The sequence below is a fragment of the Canis lupus genome, chromosome 19 (assembly GCF_011100685.1).
Source record: "Canis lupus familiaris isolate Mischka breed German Shepherd chromosome 19, alternate assembly UU_Cfam_GSD_1.0, whole genome shotgun sequence".
Lineage (NCBI taxonomy): Eukaryota > Metazoa > Chordata > Mammalia > Carnivora > Canidae > Canis > Canis lupus.
In genome coordinates this window covers 21,907,874-21,927,679 of record NC_049240.1, presented here as the reverse complement: position 1 = coordinate 21,927,679, position 19,806 = coordinate 21,907,874, and the positions used below count along the sequence as shown (strand labels likewise).

The window sequence follows — 19,806 nt, the reverse complement described above, 5'->3', positions numbered from 1 at the left end:
AGGGAAAATAAGGGAAGGGAGAAGAAATGTGTGGGAAATATCAGAAAGGGAGACAGAACGTAAAGACTGCTAACTCTGGGAAACGAACTAGGGGTGGTAGAAGGGGAGGAGGGCGGGGGGTGGGAGTGAATGGGTGACGGGCACTGGGTGTTATTCTGTATGTTAGTAAATTGAACACCAATAAAAAAAAAAAAAACAAAAACAAAACAAAACAAAAAAAAAATAAAAAAAAAAAAAATAAAAATAAAAAAAAATAAACCACTGAGCCACCCGGGCTGCCCCATAAAAATAAATAAATAAATAAATAAATAAATAAATAAATAAATAAAAAAGAGAATGGCTCAGGGCAGCCCCAGTGGCCCAGTGGTTTAGCGCCACCTTCGGCCTGGGGTGTGATCCTGGAGACCCAGAATTGAGTCCTGCATTGGGCTCCTTGCATGGAGCCGGCTTCTCCCTCCGCCTGTGTCTCTGCCTCTCTCTCTGTGTTTGTCATGAATAGATGGATAAAATCTTTAAAAAAAATAAAGAAAGAAAGAAAATGGCTCAGATGAGTGTTTGTTCCCAGGAAAGAGGCAGCCTGGGAGTGGCTTTCTCTCCAGTGTTGGCAAGGCCCCAAGATGTCAAAGCACTCGCAAATAAAAGCATGACAAATGCAATTCTTTGTACACTCAGAAGAAGGGGATCTGATCCCCGCTGTTTATTGATTCCCAAGTTGTCAACATGTTCAGAACTTAGGTCAGCATCTTCCTTCCCTAAACCTGTTTGTCCTGGACTACTTATCTTAGAGAGAGTATCTCCATCTACCCAGGCATCCAAGTCAAACACCTTTGTCATAGACAAAGGACTTCCTGCCCAATGCTGGAAAGTGATGGTAGCCTTCAGTGACAGTCCCTGTAGGGACTGTCATAGCCTTAGGGAGCCACCTTATCCAGGGCTTTGCTGCTCTATCCAGTGGTCCGTCAGTCTATGTGGAAGGATAGAGGTCTAGCCATCTTGGCCCAAATCAAGACCACTCTGAATGTCCTTCCTCTCATTTCATAGATATTGATTGTGTCTGAGTCTGTTTCTCAGGTAACCCAACCCATGACACCAATCTATTACCAAGTTTTGGCAACATCTCCTACTCTACATCTGTGAGGTCTGCTTTCAAGTCTTCCCCTACTATTAGTGTTTTAGTTCATGGCCACTGTCATGTGTTGCTTAGATAACCACAAGAGACTCTAGGGAGTCTGCCTTCTGGCCAGAAATCTATATTGGAACTTTCAGGTCTGATCACAGGCAATTACACCTGCAGTCTCTGAAGGGAGTTGTAGTCAGGGCTCAGGCATCTTGGCCAGCCATGCTTCCACATATACTTGCATTCCTAGCCTAGGTGCCTCTGGACATCTCTTTATTTGGGGCCTTCAGGCAAGGCCTTACTCAGGTGCTTCTACAGACACTTCCTTATAATAGTAGTGAGGAGAGAAACGTTGAAGACTCTTTTCTTCACTTTGACTCAGGACCTAGCACTTCTGCTCCCAACCCTGGCCCCCTGTCCATACCAAGTCAGGAGTCTTTTGTTCTATCCTCTCTCAGCGCTGAGACATTCTCCCCACCAGCTCTGATACTTGGGGAAATGAAACACTGGGGGAGCCAGTGCTTTGTCGTCTTGCTTATATATCATAGTGAGTGATCAAAGGCTTGAGTGATGCTTCATTTTGGCTGGTGTTAATTAGTTACTCCAATATGTGGGAACTTCAGCCCAGTGCAGTTCAGGATGGACTCCTAATTTTTCTCCTTATATAAAAATGAAAACGATCTTTTAAGACATTAACCAAGATAGACCATACTCTGTGCCATAAAATCAAGCTTTAAAAATTTTAAAGGAAATAAGTCATAGAAAATATGTTCTCTATTGAACATATTTGAATTAAATTATTTGAACATAATTGAATTAAAGTAGAAATCAATAAAAGATATTTGGAAGAATCCCTAAGTATTTGGAAATTTTAAAAAAATCAACGTAATTTACAGATAAAAGAAGTCACAAAGGAAACTAAGAAATATTTTAAATTAAATAAAAATATAACATCAAAATTTGTGAGATATAGCTAACGCAGTGCTTAAGAGGGAGACTCAAGTTTAAATGCTTCTGTGAGAAAAGATGAAAGGTTTCAAATTAACTATTTACACTTATACCTTTAAGAAATTAGGAAAAAACAGCAAAAAAACCAAAGAAAGCAGAAGACAGGGAATAATAATGGTAAGAGAAGAAATCAATGAGATTAAAAACAGAAAAACAGAAAAAAAGTGAATGAAGCCAAAAGTTGGTTCTTTGGAAAGTCAATAAAATTGACAAACCTCTAGTTAGATCGACTGAAAAAAAAAAAAAAAAAAAAAAAGACCACAACAGCAAGTTTCCCCAGGCCTAGATAATTCTACTGTTGAATTCCATTAAACACTTCAGGAAAAATAATCCCAAATCTACATAATCTCCTCTCGACATAGAAAAGAACAATTCAACAATGTTGAATGTTAGCTGAGCCCTGTTTCCCAGAAAACAGAAAAACCTCCCTCCTTTTGTGATCCTTCTGTATTCTGAGAATACAAAGGACCACCCTTATCTCCCATATCTTGAGATAAGACCACTTCTGTCCTTCTGCAAGACTCCCTTGTTTAATAAAACCGCAAATTTTCTCTCTTTTCTCTGCGACTTTTCTCCCTATTGCAATGGCTTAAATCAAACCATCTCAATTGCCCAGTGCACTTCATCTTTAGTGGTTTTAGTGCTGTGATTTGTGCCGTCCCAGAGCCAGCCTTCAGATCCCAATTTGGTCCCCCCAGGTGATGGTGATGAGTCTCTCCTTCCTGATTGGTGATTCAGAAACAATAGTGTGTCAGGCTTATGGTCCTGAGCTCCGGACTTGTGTCCAGCAGGAGCATGGTAAGGATTTGATTTCGATTCCTTTTGAGTGCTCACTTAATTTCTGGTGCTGACTTCTTTTGGTTTCATGGTCTGACCATTTGGTGATCTCTGAAAACTGTTGAGTGAAGATGGCAGAGAATCTGGTTTGTTAGTCTTCTGCTTGTCTGTTTGTCTATCTTAAGCTCAAGTCAATTAAGAATTCCATGCCCACCAGGAGGTGGTATCTGGACTGGTGAGTTTTGTATGCATGTAAAATGGCTGAAATTTTATAAATGAAGCTTATAAACTTTCTCTGTATGTTCACCTGACTGTAATTCAGAAAGGACTTTGCTTCTCATTGTGCAAATATATAATATTTTCCTAACTTCAGGCAGTATTACCAAATTAGATTATAAATTCTCTTAAAGGAGCTCTTTTCTGATCAGCTTAAAAATAATCATTTGTAGTAACTGAATATTCCTAATATTATAAGAAGTTAAAGAAATTGAACCTCAAATATTTTCTTTTCTTTTTTTAAGATTTTATTTATTTATTTGAGAGCCAGAGTGAGAGAGGGCATGAGTGGGGGGGAAGGGGTAGAGGGAGAAGCAGGCTCTCTGCTGAACAGGGATCATGACCTGAGCCGATGGCTGATACTTAATCGACTGAGCCACCCAGGTGCCAGAACATCAAATATCTTCAATGTGAAAAAAATATGACTCAGAAACAGTTTTAACTATTCAAGTTCAGATAATTTAGGTGAATCTTTGACAGGCAATACTAGTTTAATATTTGACTTAATAAACGAAACTATGTCTTCTCTATGTTAAATAATTACCAATGCCAAATAATATATGTGTAGGTTTTTATTCTACTTGGGTATGTTCTTCCTAAACTTATAAGGGCTTACTGATTGTATAAGCTAGCATTACTTTTACTAAATGTTTACCATTATGAAAAATGTACATGTATTTAACAAAACTGAGTCATTATTCTGACAAACTCTCTTTCAACACTAGGTATGTTAGCATGAAGATAGTTTCTAAGATTTTTGTGTCACTCAACCTTGCAGTTAACTAGTGGATATTCAATAGATATTTAGATTATTTCAATATGATAGAATACTGAATCGTTTATTGATTACTAAACATAATTTAAATTTAAGTGTTCTTATTTTTTATTGCTACAGAGAGACTACAAACATATAATTGGGCCTGTTAAAAACTGTGTTTCCTTTTCCCATCTTGAGAAGTGTAACATAAGGGATATACACAGAACTAGAAGATTGTAAGGGAAGAATTCAACTTGCTACGGTCAAAACTGATGAAGAGTTGGTAGGTTTTATAAGACTTGCAAAAGGAGCTGTAGTATTGAATATTATACTGATGTAAAAAAGATTTGGTTTTCTTTGTTAAAATGACAAAATTTTCTTGGATTATTGATTTGCTCTTAATAAGAAGTTGGAGAAGGTTATTTGTTGCTTTCTGTGTCATCTGCCTAGACAGCAGAGATTCGATATATTATGAAAATCATTCTTTGTGTTTTCTGTTGACTTTGCCATGTCTCTGATTACCTCAGATCAAAAGTTTCTTAGTTAGAAAAGAGCTAAGATTCCTTACAATTGTGTTTATTTTAGAAATATTTTGTTACTTTGGTTAAACATCTAATCAAGTATTCTTCAGTAATGCATGATCTTATCTTAATCAGCGTTCAAATCTCTTGACAACTTTTGATATTTTGCCCTTCCAAAATTAAATCCTTAGAACCTGAAACTGCCTTTGATATTTCCTACAGGGTCCTTGGAAAATCATAAAGCATTTGTTCTTTCATCTTGTGAAAAAGACAAGTGCTAGAAATGTTTAGCTTTATTTGATGTGTTATCACAGATGAGTTGAATGGGAAGAGATGCCAAATTAGAGAGATGCCTGACGTTCCTAGGTTAAAAATGAATGGATAAGGCAGCCCCAGTGGCCCAGCGGTTTAGCACCGCCTTCAGCCCAGGGTGTGATCCTGGAGACCCAGGATCGAGTCCCATGTCAGGCTCCCTGCATGGAGCCTGCTTCTCCCTCTGCCTGTGTCTCTGTCTCTCTCTCTCTGTGCCTCTCATGAATAAATAAATAAAATCTTAAAAAAAATAATGGATAAAATGTTAACATAAATACTTCAGAAATTGTATGCTTTATGGAAACCTCCTAGAGAATTACCAATGCCCTTGCATCAGAGTACTGGTGCTACTTTGCCTATATGACAATAATATAATGTTATAAGTGATGATTTCATTTATTTTTAAATGTTAAATTGGTTGCTTTACTTCTTTAATTTGAATCTAGCAATTTAGAGGCCAGTAATTTTCAACTGGGGATTGAAATAATGTAACCTATGCAATTATATTAATATACAGATGTTTAGGATCTGCTCCAGACTTATTTAACCTCTTTATAGATATTCTTGGTATTCTAACTACATGGTTGGTCTATTCATAATAAGCTTGTCAGGATTATTACATATTATTTTTTAAAAGATTTTATTTATTTATTCATGATAGACACAGAGAGAGAGAGAGAGACAGAGAGAGAGAGAGAGAGAGGCAGAGACACAGGCAGGGGGAGAAGCAGGCTCCATGCCAGGAGCCTGACATGGGACTCGATCCCGGGACTCCAGGATCATGCCCTGGACCAAAGGCAGGACCCCTGAGCCACCCAGGGAACTCCAGGATTATTACATATTATATCTGAAGTTTTTTCTGTAGAGATTATGCTCATTCATTTTAATAAATTAGCTGTAATATTAACTATCTTCTTTCACTTTTAAAATTATTAGTAGTAATTTAATCATAGCCACCTTAAGTTTTCCACAGATAGTTTTTTATTGTATTCTGATGCTATAGCTATTGGCCTGAGAGTTTCCTCTTCCATAAAGAACTGTCTCAGTACCCCCATGAAAGGGACTATGCCAGGTACTTTTGGGTGTAGAGTTCTGATGATATTACATAATCAACTTTGACATTCCAACAGTGGATTTCTAAAACTCTAGCAGAGAAGCAGGTGGATTTAAGAGATCACAAATCCAGGTGTAATTAACTACATTAAACTGAATGAATTGACGAAGGATGATTGTGGATTTTATTTGTAACATTGTTAATATTTTAATGTTCTAGTTTCTTGATACATAAGGAACCCCTTATTTTTTCTCTTAAGTTATCCTTAATTGATAAATAGCCATTTATAGCTGTAAATAGCCAGACTATGTTTTTATCAAATGAAACATTTGTTAATTATGCCTTTTTCTCCCTGCCTGACCCCTCTAGAATTTGGATACTCTGAGTACTCTTATTTTCATAGCAATATAATTGTTCCCATAGGTTTAATAAGAATCTGTCCTCCTTGTTAACAGAAGGAATATCTGGAAACTTGGTTATATGACCAAGGCCTTGAATAGAATGTCATATTTAAGAATATGAATTTAATAACATACACCTAGACACTTTTAAGAAGCTAAAGTTGACTTATGCAGCCAATGCTTACAAAGCCATCTTAAAAAACTGGTCTGATTTGGGGCTTATAGAGTTCCCAGCTTTATAGGTCAGTGAGGAAGGTCACTATCTGGCAGGTCTAGAAACATTAGGATATTTTGGAAACTTTTAGAAGGGAGGAATTCATCCAAATCTATATGTACTGTAGGTGACTGGTGCGTGGTCCATGGCTTAGCTTCCTAGCCTCCAATGTACAATGTTGATAAATTGGAAGACTCCATATTGTCAAGATTTCAATTATCCCCAAGTTTATTTACAGTTTCGTTATAATCTGTATCAAGGAGGACATTTGTAGATATTGACAAATTGATTCTAAAATGCAAATGGAAAGCAAGAAAAAATAGAATAATTACAGTAATACTGAAAAAGAAGAATAAAATAGGAAGTTCACATACTTTTCTCAAGACATACTATAAAGCTACGGTAATTAAGACAAATGGTATGGACAAAAAGATAAGACCCTTAAATCAGTGGAACAGAACAGAAAATCCAGAAATAGATCACAAATATAGAAAGCTGAGTTTTGACAAAAGTGCAAAGGCTATTCAGTGGAGAAATGATAGTCTTTTTAATGAATGGTGCTGCAAAACTAGTATGCAAAACGGTATGTAAAGGTATGCAAAAAAATGAACTTTGACCCTCATCTTAAACTATATAAAAACTGACTCACAATGGATTAAAGATCCGAGTATAAAATGTAAAACTATAAAACCATCTAGAAGAAAATGCAGGAAACTCTGTGTCTTCAGGTTCAATAAAGGAGTTCCAGTATACAACACTAGAAGTATAATCCATAAAAGAAAAATTATAAATTGGATTCCACTGAAATTATAAGCCTTTGCTCTGCAAAAGATACTGATAAATAATTAAAATACAGGGCACAGACTGGAAAAAATATTTGCAAATTTGCACTTTGCAAATACAAGTGCTGATAAAGCACTTGTACTTAGAATAAATGAAGAACTCTCAAAATGCAGTAGTAAGAAAATAAACAATCCAATAAAAAACGGGCAAAAGATTCAGGCACTTCACTAAAGAAGATACCCATACAATCAATAAACATACAAAAAAATGTTCAACATGAGTAGTCACCAGGGATATACAAATTAAAACCAAATGAGTTATCACACACCTAACAGGATGGCTTGAAACACTGGCAGTACTAAGTACTAAAGAAAATCCAGAGCAATGGGAACCATCATGTTTTGATGGTGAGAGTGAAAATGGTAGCTACCTTGAAAAAGAGTTTGTTGATTTCCTATAGTTAAACACTTACTTAGAAAATGACCGCACAATTTAGTCCTAAGTGTTTAACCAAGAGAAATGTAAACTTATGTCCATACAAAGAATCGTACACTAATGTTCACAGTAGCTTTATTTATAATAGACAAAAACTGGAAACAAACCCACATGCCCCTCAATCAGTGAACTATTAGGCAAACTGTGGTATATCCATTCCGGAATACTATTCAACAAATAAAAGGAAAAGACAACTATCTATACATGCAAAAACACAGATAAACCTCAAATGCATCATGCTGGGTGAAAGAAGTCAGCCTCAAAAGGCAATATGATATGAGTCCATGGATATGACACTCTGAAGTAGTCAAATCATAGAGATGGAGTAAAGGCTGGGTGTGGGGGGAGGTGTTGACTACAAAGGGGCAGCATTCAGTTTTTAGAGTAATAGAACTCTTCTGTATTTAGATGATGGTGGTAGTTACATGACTGTATTCAAGTGTCAGAACTATATACCAAAAAGAGTAATTTTACATGATGGTAGTGGTTACATGACTGTATACAAATGTTAGAACTATACACCAAAAAGAGTAATTTTTACTGTGTATAACTTTAAAAATAAGAAGAGAAAGTATGCAAACATTTGGCCACATTAATGTCCTGTTTAATACCTTTCCATGGCTTCAAGAGCTAATAGTACACAGTTCTTAGCATGGAGCCACAGCGTGGTCTTCCAAATTTTCTCTTCCTATGCTCCTCATTCCGTATTATTTGCAATTCTTGAATATTTAAAACACCTGACACAGAACCTAGCACAGGTGCTCAGTAAACACAGGCTCCCTTCCTTTATATATCTTTCTGCATTTATGTTGGCTCTTCCTCACAAAGGCTCTTTCTACTCCTTCCCACACAGCTAACTTGCAGTCAGTAAGACTCAGGCAGTACCTTCTCCTGAAAGGTTTCTCTGACTTCTTCCTCCCCATCTCTGTCCCTCACAATCAGTGTAGTCTGGTGCCTCTCTTCTGGGCTTCCTCATCTGAGCAGTAAAGGCTTGGGAATGTTTCAACCTTACACATTATGAAGAAAGGGCTGGCCTTCAGCTGGTTCTGGGGAGATTGACTCTAAGTCCCTGGAATATCCTCCCTGCTAACAGTGACTTTGTATACCTCAGGTCTTTAGCCAACCCAGACCTTGGAACTAAGGATATTAAATGCCTCTGCTGGTATTCTCATTATACTTTTCCCAAAGGTCAAAATCAGAAGCTGAACTTCCAAAGAGAGGAAATAAAAGTTCAGCTTAAAAGTAAAACAAACAAACAAACAAAAAAACCACACTTTATTTGTGTGTGTGTGTATATATATATATGATTTATGATTTATGATTTATGATGGGAGCCCTGGGCTATACTGTATCAATGTGAACTCTGGAGAACCTGGAGACTAAGTAATGAAGGTCAGTCTTGTGGACACTACATTCCTAAGTAACTGACCTCCAATAAAAACCCTGAGCACCAAGGCTTTGGTGAACTCTCCCAGCTTTGGGGAGAGCTAAGCAAGGTCCAAGTGACCATGGGAGGGAACATCTGGAGGTATGCACCTGGTTTCTCTTATACTCTGCCCTATTCATCTTTTTGCCTTGGTTGATATTAATCTGTATGCTTCTGCTGTAATAAACTGGAACCATGGGTGTAACAGCTTTTCTGAGCTCTTTGAGTCTTCTAGAGACTCATCCACTAAAAGTGGCTTGGGCACCCCTGAAGTATCATCTCACTGGGTTTATTTCTCTCAGGGCCCTTATAATGAACTGTCACTGTCTGTCTCACTCTGATGTCATTTATTTAAGGCCAAGAACCTTGTATGATTTGCCTACCATCTTTAGTGCCTAGTGCTATGGCTGGAACATTATAAGTGTTAAATAAACATTTGACTGCAAGAGAAGCCTAGCCTTCTGATAAGTCTGATTCCTATCTGAGTCAGAAAATTGCCTCAGGGACTTGCAGAAGAATGTAGAAGTAGCAAGCACTCTCTCCAAGAAGTCATATGGCATTAACCATGCAAAAGCACAGGTAGTGAAAACTGTCAACCCCAGAAACCTGAACTGAGAAATAATCCTGTCAGACAAGACATCCAGAACAGAAATGTAAAAAGCCTTAGCCCCGTAGCAGAAGTGTGGTAAACATAGCTGAGGGCTGTGGAGACTATAGGCACCTGCTTAGGGGGAGATGAGAACAGTGTGGCAGAAAGAAGGGTTGTAGAAATTCCACCTTGTCAACTATGTTTAATTTTTAGATTCTGCCTTTAAGGAAAGCCCTCTCCACACCAGGAAATGTGAAATTTCAGTGGAAAATGCCAAGATTGGACATTTAAAATTCAAGAAGTCTTTTGGAAATAAAGGAGAATCTACAGTTCTCTGCTAGATTCCCTAGCTGATGTTCTGCCCTGTGGGTTAAGTTGCGATTCCAGCTTCAAGTACTAGCCTTTCTGGTTTTTGCTGACAACTACAAAAATGTTTAACAAAAATCACAAAAATAATAACTAAGTTTGCTAAGGATCTTTTACTGGTAATTTCTAATCTTTCTTAATAGAGAAATACAGTTCAATTAAACACACATGTGCTTCGTCTTAGAGCCATAGACCAAACAGAAATACAATATATAGCAAATGCCAACTCATGGAGGGTATCCATCCCAAATCAGTAGCTCTGACTAGAATTATGGAATTTTATAGTTGATTAGAGAAGAAGTCAGATCTTTGATTTCAATGTCTTCATTCTGAAAATGGGTTAATTGGGATCTAGAAAAAAGCCGCGACTGTCGAGTAAAGATAACAGCATGCAAGTAGCCAAGACATGATTACAATATGTCCCTCCATCCTTTCTCTCTGCCCCAACACAATCTTTTCTCTCTGGATCTGGCCCTTCATTGGAGCCTCCACTCCAAACTTGGTAAAGAGCCCTTATCAAATCATACCGATCCAGGCCTGAAGCTCTAGTTAGACATGGCCTAGTTAGATTACTGCATCTCTCTGACCCTGTTTTTGTACCTGAGTTGTAGGATATGCTTACCTCACTGGATTTTTATGTGGTAAAGCAGGTAACATGGTGCATGATGTTCAATAAATTACTTTCCCTTTGTTCTTCCCATCAAAACCCCTCCATGGCAGCCTATCCAACCAGATCTCCTCATCTAAACCACAAATCCAAAGAGCATTACGTAAATGCCTATTTTCTCAATTCCTCTCAAGGATGGCAAATAGCTAGTATCATTCTAGTAAAAGGGAAGAAAATTCCTCCATTGCATATAGTAGAAGTCTTAGGAAATTAGGGCTGGGCTTAATTCTCCCCAGGAACCCAGCTGAGATGGCTTCATGGACTCACAAAACTCTACAGGGTTCGTGGCAGCACCATTACAAATCTAGTATTGAATACAACTGATACAGAGTCCCCAGAAAAAGGCAGGTAGTAGAGGGCTGAGGTATGGGATTGAGGGCAGAGGATGAAGAAGTGATTTAAAATACCTTCAAGTCCTGAGTCTCTGTGGTTGGTTACTGACCAGAACTCCCTGAGCAAGGGCAGTGTGCTGTCCATATACCTCACAATACCTGTGTTTTGGCAGAGGTATGGCATCTGCTTCTGGGTCTCTCACATCAACTCTCCCAGTATCATGTTGCTTTAAACCCTGTCCTCCCATTGTAGGAACATTTCTGAACCCCTCAAAGTTCTGGACTTTAGGTGACCTTGCTTCACCTCTCAACAGACATATACACACCACCCCACACCTTCATATACATATGGCTATTATCTCTGAAACTCATCTGGTGGCCTCAGTACCCCTGGTGTGGTCTGGGGAGTCCCTAAATCTCAGGGTCACCTAATAAACCTGGGTCTCTGCCATTTCCATCTGCTTCACCCCTGCCCTGGGGCAAAGGAATTCTTGGGGGCACCAGGGCCACCTCTCTGAGCCTGTTTGCCAATTGCTGAGGTGGAGCAGGTATGCCTTCTCACGCTGGATGTGGAATTCCTTCCACAATTTGTACCATTTGGGCACAGAGAAAAAAGGGTACTTTGTCAGTTTCCTTACAGTCTCACTTAGGGTATTATCTTATTTGGTTTTCTCAAGTTGGGTTATATTTAAACACCCCAGGGAGGGAGGAAAAGGAGAGTTTCAAGGAATTGGGATGGGAAGGAGTCAGAGATGCAGAATTCTAAAAAACTTTTATTTGGAGGAGACCCCAACTTTTCTGAGTTTCAGTGTTTGTTTTGGGACAGAGCAGATGAGAATCACAGAGTGCTCAATATAAGGGTCTGGGCATCCTTCACTTGCCTTTTGCAAACCCATTGACTTTAGAGCAGAGTCCCAACCCTGCATCTGCCCGTAAGGGTACTCTCACACCCCTGGGAGACAAGCTTTAACTGCACTCCCCCAAATGGCCTGTGCTCCACTCTTGGGGGTAGGGGGAATTGCTCTGTGTATGGGCCCCTGCCCCTCTCTGGCTTTGCTGCTCTGACCAGGGCACATATAGAGCCTCACCTCCACCACCTCGGTGGGACCATGCAGCTCTCACCAGCTGCACCCCCTACCCCATGTATAAGCATAACTTAAGCATTATCTCCCCCCCTATTCCATTTCAGATTATTGGGCAGCACCTATCTTCCTTTATAGCTCCTATGGCATGACTTGTTGAATGTTTGGAAGAAGTAAAATATAAATAATCCAGTTTGTCAATTAGCCAAGGGCAGGGGATCACCATTTATAAAATCACTCTGAACTTCCTTAATTAATATTTAGGGTCAAAGTCTTCCTCTCACTTTGTACCCAGAATTCGGTCCTCCGAATAGGAAGGAGAGCGCTAAGGGGAGCACATGGTCCTTGTGGACCTCAGAACAATCCCATCTCAGAGAAACTGCACTGCTTATTTCAGAAGGTCCAAGACCATTCTCCTCCTCTGGGGGGTGGGGGGGTGCTGACCTGAAGCCAGGACAAATCCACTGAATCCGGTCCACCATTGGCCAGCGAGCCCTCTCCTCCCTTCTGTTTTACAGAGGTCAAAAAGCTGCAGCTCAGAAAGCCAGACACGTGCCATTGGTCACGAACCGTTTGGGGAAGGGTAACAGCGCATCAAGGACCAAATTCTAATCTCACCTTAAGCACTCAGTTTCCCGTTGACGACGCGCCCTGCTGGGGAGGGAAGGGGCAGACAAGGTCCCAGATGTAACAGGTAGCCCACTGGTAAAAGTGGGTGCAAGAAGGGACAGGGATGGTGGGAGGTGGTGGTGGTGGCAAATCAGAAGAAAACCAGGGAAAAGAAAAGGAATCCGGAGGGCGAGGCAATGGGAAGCAAGGAGCCAGAAGATGGAAACGAAAAACAGGAAAAGTGAAGCAGGAGAGGAAAGGCCCGACCTCTTCGAGGCGGAGGAGAGAAGCAGGAGGGCCGCTCCGGGGAGGACTGGCTCGCGGAGCGGCAGGGGCGCGGGCGGCGCCCTTACCGGGGGTGGCCGAGCGCAGGCTCTCCAGGCTCCAGGAGCGGGGCAGGGCGCCGCGCATGCCCCCGGCGCCCCCGCGGCCGCCGCACACCACGCCGCTGCTGTCCGAGTCGGAGCCCGGGGACAGCCCGGCGCTACTGCCCGCGCGGCTGCTGCTGCTGCTGCTGCTGCTGCCGAGGTCGCCGCTCGTCTGCCCGCTCGACTCGCTCGGGCACTGCTGCGCCCCGGTGCAGGCGGGCCTGAGCTCCAGCCACAGGCTGGGGGGCGGCTGGGCCGCGGGCGGCGGCGCGGGCCCGGGGCTGCCGGGAGACAGGGCGAGGGGGCCGGGGCCCGGGCCCGGGCCGGGGCCGGCGGCGCCGTCGGAGGGCGAGGGGCGTGCAGCGGCCGGCGCGGCGTCCTCGGCCCCATCCCCGCTGCCGCACGGCCGCGGCTCCGGTTCGGCTGACATCATGGGGCTCCGCTAAGGAGGCTCCCGGCCGGCCGCCGCCTGCTCGGGCTCTGCGGCCGCGGCGCGGGGTCCTCTCAGGGCCGGGGCTCGCGCGGCTCCGGTGCAGGCCAGGCGCCCACCCGGCAGGGCGCAGCGCCCGGGCTCGCCGCCCGGCCCCGGCCAGCCTGGCTGCGCACCGCGGCGGCGGCGGCGGCGGCGGCGGCCGGGCTGCGGGTGGCGGCGGCGGCGGCGGCCCGGCTGCGGGTGGCGGGCCCGTGGGCACGCGCTCACGCAGGCGCGCACGCCGACCTGGAGCGGCGGCGAGCGCGGGCGCCGCGCGCGGGGGCACCGGGCCACCCTCCGTGCCACAGGGCCGCGCCCGGCCGCCCGCGCTCGCACGCGTGTGTGAGGTCAGGGTCGTTCTCCGCGAGGGACACGCGGAGGCCACCGTGACGAGGAGAGCCGGTGGGCGCTGGCCTTTGCTTTGCAAGGACCCAGCTCCGACTGCGGGCGGCGCCTCCCTGCCCAACCGGGGCGGGAGCTCCGGCGGGTGAGCGGCTCGGCCCGGGTCTGAGACCGAGCCCAGCCCTGCAGCGGGGAGCCCCCCCGGGAGCGCGCCTGGCCGGGACACGCCCCGCGCCCTGCCGCGCGCCCCCACGACGCTTCCGCGGGGCAGCCGGGGGTCGCCGTCCAGGTGCTCCGCGCCGGCTGGGAGACCATGCGAAGTAGAGTCATCGGCCCGAACGGTTTTATACAGCGTCCGGAACAGCCCAGTGACAGGCACAAATGAAAATGGGAGCCCCAAAGCACAAGACAGAGAACCAGAGATTACAGGGGGTTGTTTTTTGGCAGAGGGATAGGCACTATTAGGAAAGAATGTTGCTGTTTCCTTTGATCCTTCCAGACACTTGTGAACGTTTTGTGGGTTCGTGGAGTGGGCTTAAAAGGTGAGGTACCTCCAATGTTCCAAATAAGAATGGTAAATCAAGAAGTACTCACATGAAATACAAAATCTGGGAAGTGAAAACAGTAGGAGACTTGGTCATGGAGGTGACATGGGAGAGGGTAAGTCCTAATATGGATTGATATGGCCTGGTCAGGGTTGCTGACCCTCCCTCCCAGCCTCCTACCCTTCCAGTCCCCTACCCCCAGCATTGTTCCTCCTCCAACTCCTCCACGTCCTAGGGAGCTAGTTGTAAAGTGGCTGAAGTATTATCGATAATGAGGATAAAATGAGAGGTACTTGCCACACACCAGCTAGTATAGGGCAGATGGTGGTAAAGGTCATTTTTCTCCCCTTCCCTGCATTTGGGGTCCATTTCCTGTGGCCCATCTCTTTCACTAAGCTATATGTGCTCCCAGCTCTGTACCGTAAGGGACCCTGCATCTTTATAGATTTCTAACTCCTCTTCTTGTAGGGCCTCTGTTGTCTTGTCTATCAAATGAGTATATTAATATCTGCTGGTATTAATAGAGTCAGGGGCTGGGGACATTGGCATGCCAACATTTGTGTAAAGTACAAAGCTCTATACAAGCAGAAGGCAATAATGGTGTTGTTGGGTGTTTAATTGACGGGCACTGGAGGGTGACTCAGCCAATCTGCATCTTGAAGACCCCTCCCTCAATTTATTTTACTTGTCTGGGAAAACTGTGTACTTTCCCCCATACCTGGAATGCACACCTCCTACCATCCTTTCCTGCCCCTTGGAAGAACAACTCTTCCCTTCCCATGTTCCTGATTGTGGGCAGTACTGCAAGGAGGGTCCCCCCTATGTCCATTCATGTGTGGCTGTCTGGTTGAGGACTCTGAGATAAACTCTGGTGGGTGGGAAGAACTGCTCAGGAAGGAGGTGGTCATTGTCAGTGTGAGGCACAGATCAAGAGACACCTCTCCCAACTCATTAGCAAATCTGGGTTCTGCCTCCAGAGTAAGTGTCAAAGTTGTCCATGTCTTTACTGCTACCACTATCACACTGTGCTTGGAAGACATCTTTGTTTTTTGTTTTTTGGTTTTTTTTTTGGTTTTTGTTTTGTTTTGTTTTGTTTTTACTTATTCCAGAGAGCAGCCTGTGGGAACTCTAAAATATAAATCATACTATTTCATGCTCCTCCTTCAAGCCCTCTAGAAGCATCTCTTCACAATTTGCCAGACCTGCAAGAAAGACCCTCTGTGTTCTGACCTGACCTATTTCTGCAACTCTTATTATCTCCCCTATCCCTTGCTCTCTGCATTCCAGCCACTGTAGCCACCTTGCTGTTTCTCCTTCTAGCCTCAGGGTCTTTGCACTGACTGTTCCATTTACCTGGAATGCTATTCTTTTTGTTTTTTAAGGTACTGGCTCCTTCTCAATATTCAGATCTTAGCAACTGTTTTTTTAATAATAAATTTATTTTTTATTGGTGTTCAATTTGCCAACATACAGAATAACACCCAGTGCTCATCCCGTCAAGTGCCCCCCTCAGTGCCCGTCACCCACTCAGTGCCCACCCCCACCCCCTGCCCTCCTCCCCTTCCACCACCCCTAGTTCGTTTCCCAGAGTTAGGAGTCTTTATGTTCTGTCTCCCTTTCTGATATTTCCCACACATTTCTTCTCCCTTCCCTTCTATTCCCTCTCACTATTATTTATATTCCCCAAATGAATGAGAACATATAATGTTTGTCCTTCTCCGATTGACTCATTTCATTCAGCATAATACCCTCCAGTCCATCCACGTTGAAGCAAATGGTGGGTATTTGTCGTTTCTAATGGCTGAGCAATATTCCATTGTATACATAAACCACATCGAAAGATGAATGGATAAAGAAGATCTTAGTAACTGTTATCTTCTCAGTGAAACTTCATTTATCCTTCACAGGACTTATCTGTTATTGGTTTGTTGTGTATCTCTTGCCTGCCCCTATAGGTGTCTGCTGGGCACCTGTTGCAGGCTAGGTGCTTGGTGTGTGCCCGTGGAGGAATGAGTGCGGGCCTGGAACTGAGTAGGAGGCCAACTAGCAGGAAGGGAGCATTCTTGTTCTTTGGGGTCAGACCTTTGAGCAGATGATGTGTTATCCTGAGTGCTCCAGATGGCAGCAGCATGGGCAAATCTAGCTCGTGTAAGCAACTGTCAGCCAGACGGCTAAGCGCTATGCTTTCTGTGAGTCCATTTCTTTTTTATTTTTATTTTTTTAAATAAATTTATTTTTTATTGGTGTTCAATTTGTCAACATACAGAATAACATCCAGTGCTCATCCCGTCAAGTGCCCATTTCTTTTTTAAATCTTCATAAGACTTTAGTAAACTCTTAATTGAACCAGCTATCCTGGTTTCAGCTGTATTGCTGAATGTCTTCATTTGAGCTATGCTGTGAAAAAGGGATCTACGTTTTTTAAGACCACAGTCATGATGGCAGCTAAAATTAAATATTTAAAAAAATTATTTATTTATTCTAGAGAGAGAAAGGGAGAGAACGAGTTGGGGAGGGGGAGAGGGAAAGAATCATAAACAGACTACCTGCTGAGCATGGAGCCGATACAAGGCTCAAGGCTCAATCCCACAATCCTGAGATCATGACCTGAGCCAAAACCAAGAGTTGGATGCTCAACCAACTGAACCACTCAGGTGCCCCGGCATCCAAAATTAATACTTATTTCCCAAGCTTAAGGGAATTCTTGAGGGATACAAGTTGATGCAGTGAGACTTAGCTGCCTCCCTACAATGGGAGGCCCATCAAACTCATCTATTTCTGATATTATTAAGGGAGAAAGGAGATTTTGGTTCTCTTAACATCACATGATAGGTTTATAATTATAAGTAATTACCTCTCTCTCTGTCTCTGAATTAACAGTAACACAGTGCTTTTATCAGAAAGGTCAGCACAAAAGAATTACTGTTTTTTTTTTTTTTTAAGATTTTATTTATTTATTGATGAGAGAGACACACACACAGAGGTAGAGACAGGCAGAGGGAGAAGCAGGCTCCATACAGGGAGCCCGACATGGGACTTGATCCCGGGACTCCAGGATCACGCCCTACGCCGAAAGCAGGTGCTAAATTGCTGAGCCACCCAGGGATCCCCAAGAATTACTGTTTGAGGCTGGCTCAATGATGTGAAAAAAGAAGCTGCAATTGAACTGTACATGTAGGAAACAGACACAGAATGGGATTGAAATTTGTCTAAGCTTAGTGATTGGCTTCTGTCCTGTCATTCCTGACTAACCCGTATTTTGATTTCTACAACAATGTTAAATGGAAAGAAGCTTTAAAGCCAGAGAGATCTGGGTTCAAATTCTGGTTTTCTCTTACTATTTGTGACTGGGCAAATTATTTAAACTTCTTAAGTCTTTCTCCCTACACCCATCAAATAATGATACTAACAACTATTTTTGCAGGATTATTGTAAGTATTAAATGAAGTGATACATACATATACAACAGTGTCTAGAAATGTCTGAAATCTTAGCTGCTATTTATTAAGTATATACTAAATGTTAAGTATTTGCATATATTTTTAAAATTCCACAACAACTTCAAATGATAGGTACTATTATCAGCCTAATTTTACAGTTGAAACTAACAAGCTCAGAATGATCCAAGGCTACACATCCAGGAAATGGTAGAATTGGTTCCAATGCTCACCAGCTATGCTTTTAACCACTATGAAATTGTTAATTCCTTTCCTCCTGATTTTGAGGATTCTCTTCTTTTCTTTTTAAGATTTTATTTATTTATTCATGAGAGACATACAGAGAGAGAGGCAGAGACATAGGCAGAGGGAGAAGCAGGTTCCCCCCAAGGAGCCTGATGTGGGACTCGATCCCAGATCCCGGGATCACACCCTGAGCCAGAGGCAGACGCTGAACTGCTGAGCCACTAAGCCATCCCTTGAGGATTCTTTAGACAGTTTTTTTAAAAAAGATTTTATTTATTTATTTGACAGAGAGAAAGAGAGAGAGTACAAGCCAGGGGCAGGTAGGTATAGGGAGAGGGAGAAGCAAACTTCCTGCTGAGCAGAGACCCTGACGCCGGCTTCCATCCCTGGACTCTGGGACCATGACCATGACCTGAGCCAATGGCAGATGCTCAACCGACTGCCCACCCAGGCACCCCTCTGTAGATAGTTCTTGCTGGCATATTATCAGTATCATTGGCAAGAGCCACTGTGAGCCTACTTAGTACAGAGCATAATGCTAGCTGTTAGGAATATAATGAAGTTTAAGCAATGGATCTTGATATTGAGTAAGTACGACTTGAGCTCAGTCATCTAACTTCTCTACTTTAAGACTCTAACTGAAATGACTAATAGGTTATAAAAATAGGGGAAATTGAGATTGACGTCATGCAGGCAGGAAAATGACAAGGTCTACTGACCCACTTTCCAGGAAACTAGTGAAAATCACTTAAAAATAACCACTTAAAACCTCTGGATATGGCTTTAGGGGCAAACAGCAAATAAAGAAACATCTGTTCAAGAAAATCAATGAAAGTTTACAAAGAAGGGTGAGAGTCTATGGTATTTGAAGCAAGTCCATTCCTTCTTCTCTTCTTTCTGGCTTAGTGAGTTGGAGATTCTGGATACTCCAGAATACTCTGGATGACTAAAGCCAAGAACATAGGGCCCCCTCTTTCACCATCTCCCAGCTGGAGAGCTTACTTCCCTAGAGGAGCAGTGTTTTTCACCCTGTCCCCAACTACCTGTTGTTGAGGCTAAGTCCTGTACAAGAGGGCTGAGCAGTGGAGCCTCCCTTCTTCTGCATACCAAGAATACTGGAGCTCTGATAGTTTTTCCCTCTGCTTGGGAGGCTGTGATTCCATGCCAGGCAAGCCCAGGTAACCATATGTGAATGTATCCTCCTTCTGTGATTGTCTCTCAGAGAGAAGCCTGCCATTATCTCTATCTCCAGCTCCAGGCTTTTGCTCAAATATGTTGCCTGGGGAGAGAATTTTGACCCTGGGAAGGCTGTAAAACAGATAGCTGCTAATCTCTTCCCAAAAGAACTGACCTCATTTGTATTGGAGCATGGGGAAGTTTAAACCTAAAGGTGGTCCCAAGAGCAATGGAGCTTCTGGTAGAAGGCATTGGGAAACATATTCATGGATCTAATAAAGATACAGCCTAGGTTGTAAGCCTATTAGTTTGCAAGAAAGAACCAGGAGTAAGACATTTGGGGGGATTCATTCTGGGATCAGAACAAACTCCAAACACACATCTCTGAAACTATTTCTTCAAAGGAGCCAGAATTTGATTGAATTAGTTTGTAG

The 19,806-nt window shown here is 42.9% G+C and overlaps 1 protein-coding gene across 1 annotated transcript in view; it reads right to left on the bottom strand.

The window, feature by feature from the left end:
• The window catches only part of ARHGEF4 (Rho guanine nucleotide exchange factor 4), an 87,051-nt gene extending 73,781 nt beyond the window's left edge, over nucleotides 1–13,270 (bottom strand). Inside the window, exon 1 of the mRNA XM_038564797.1 lies at nucleotides 13,140–13,270. Coding sequence (XP_038420725.1) covers nucleotides 13,140–13,197 — 58 coding nt within the window. The 5' untranslated portion in view covers nucleotides 13,198–13,270. The remainder of the gene's footprint in view (nucleotides 1–13,139) is intronic.
• Between the last annotated feature and the right edge of the window lie 6,536 nt (nucleotides 13,271–19,806).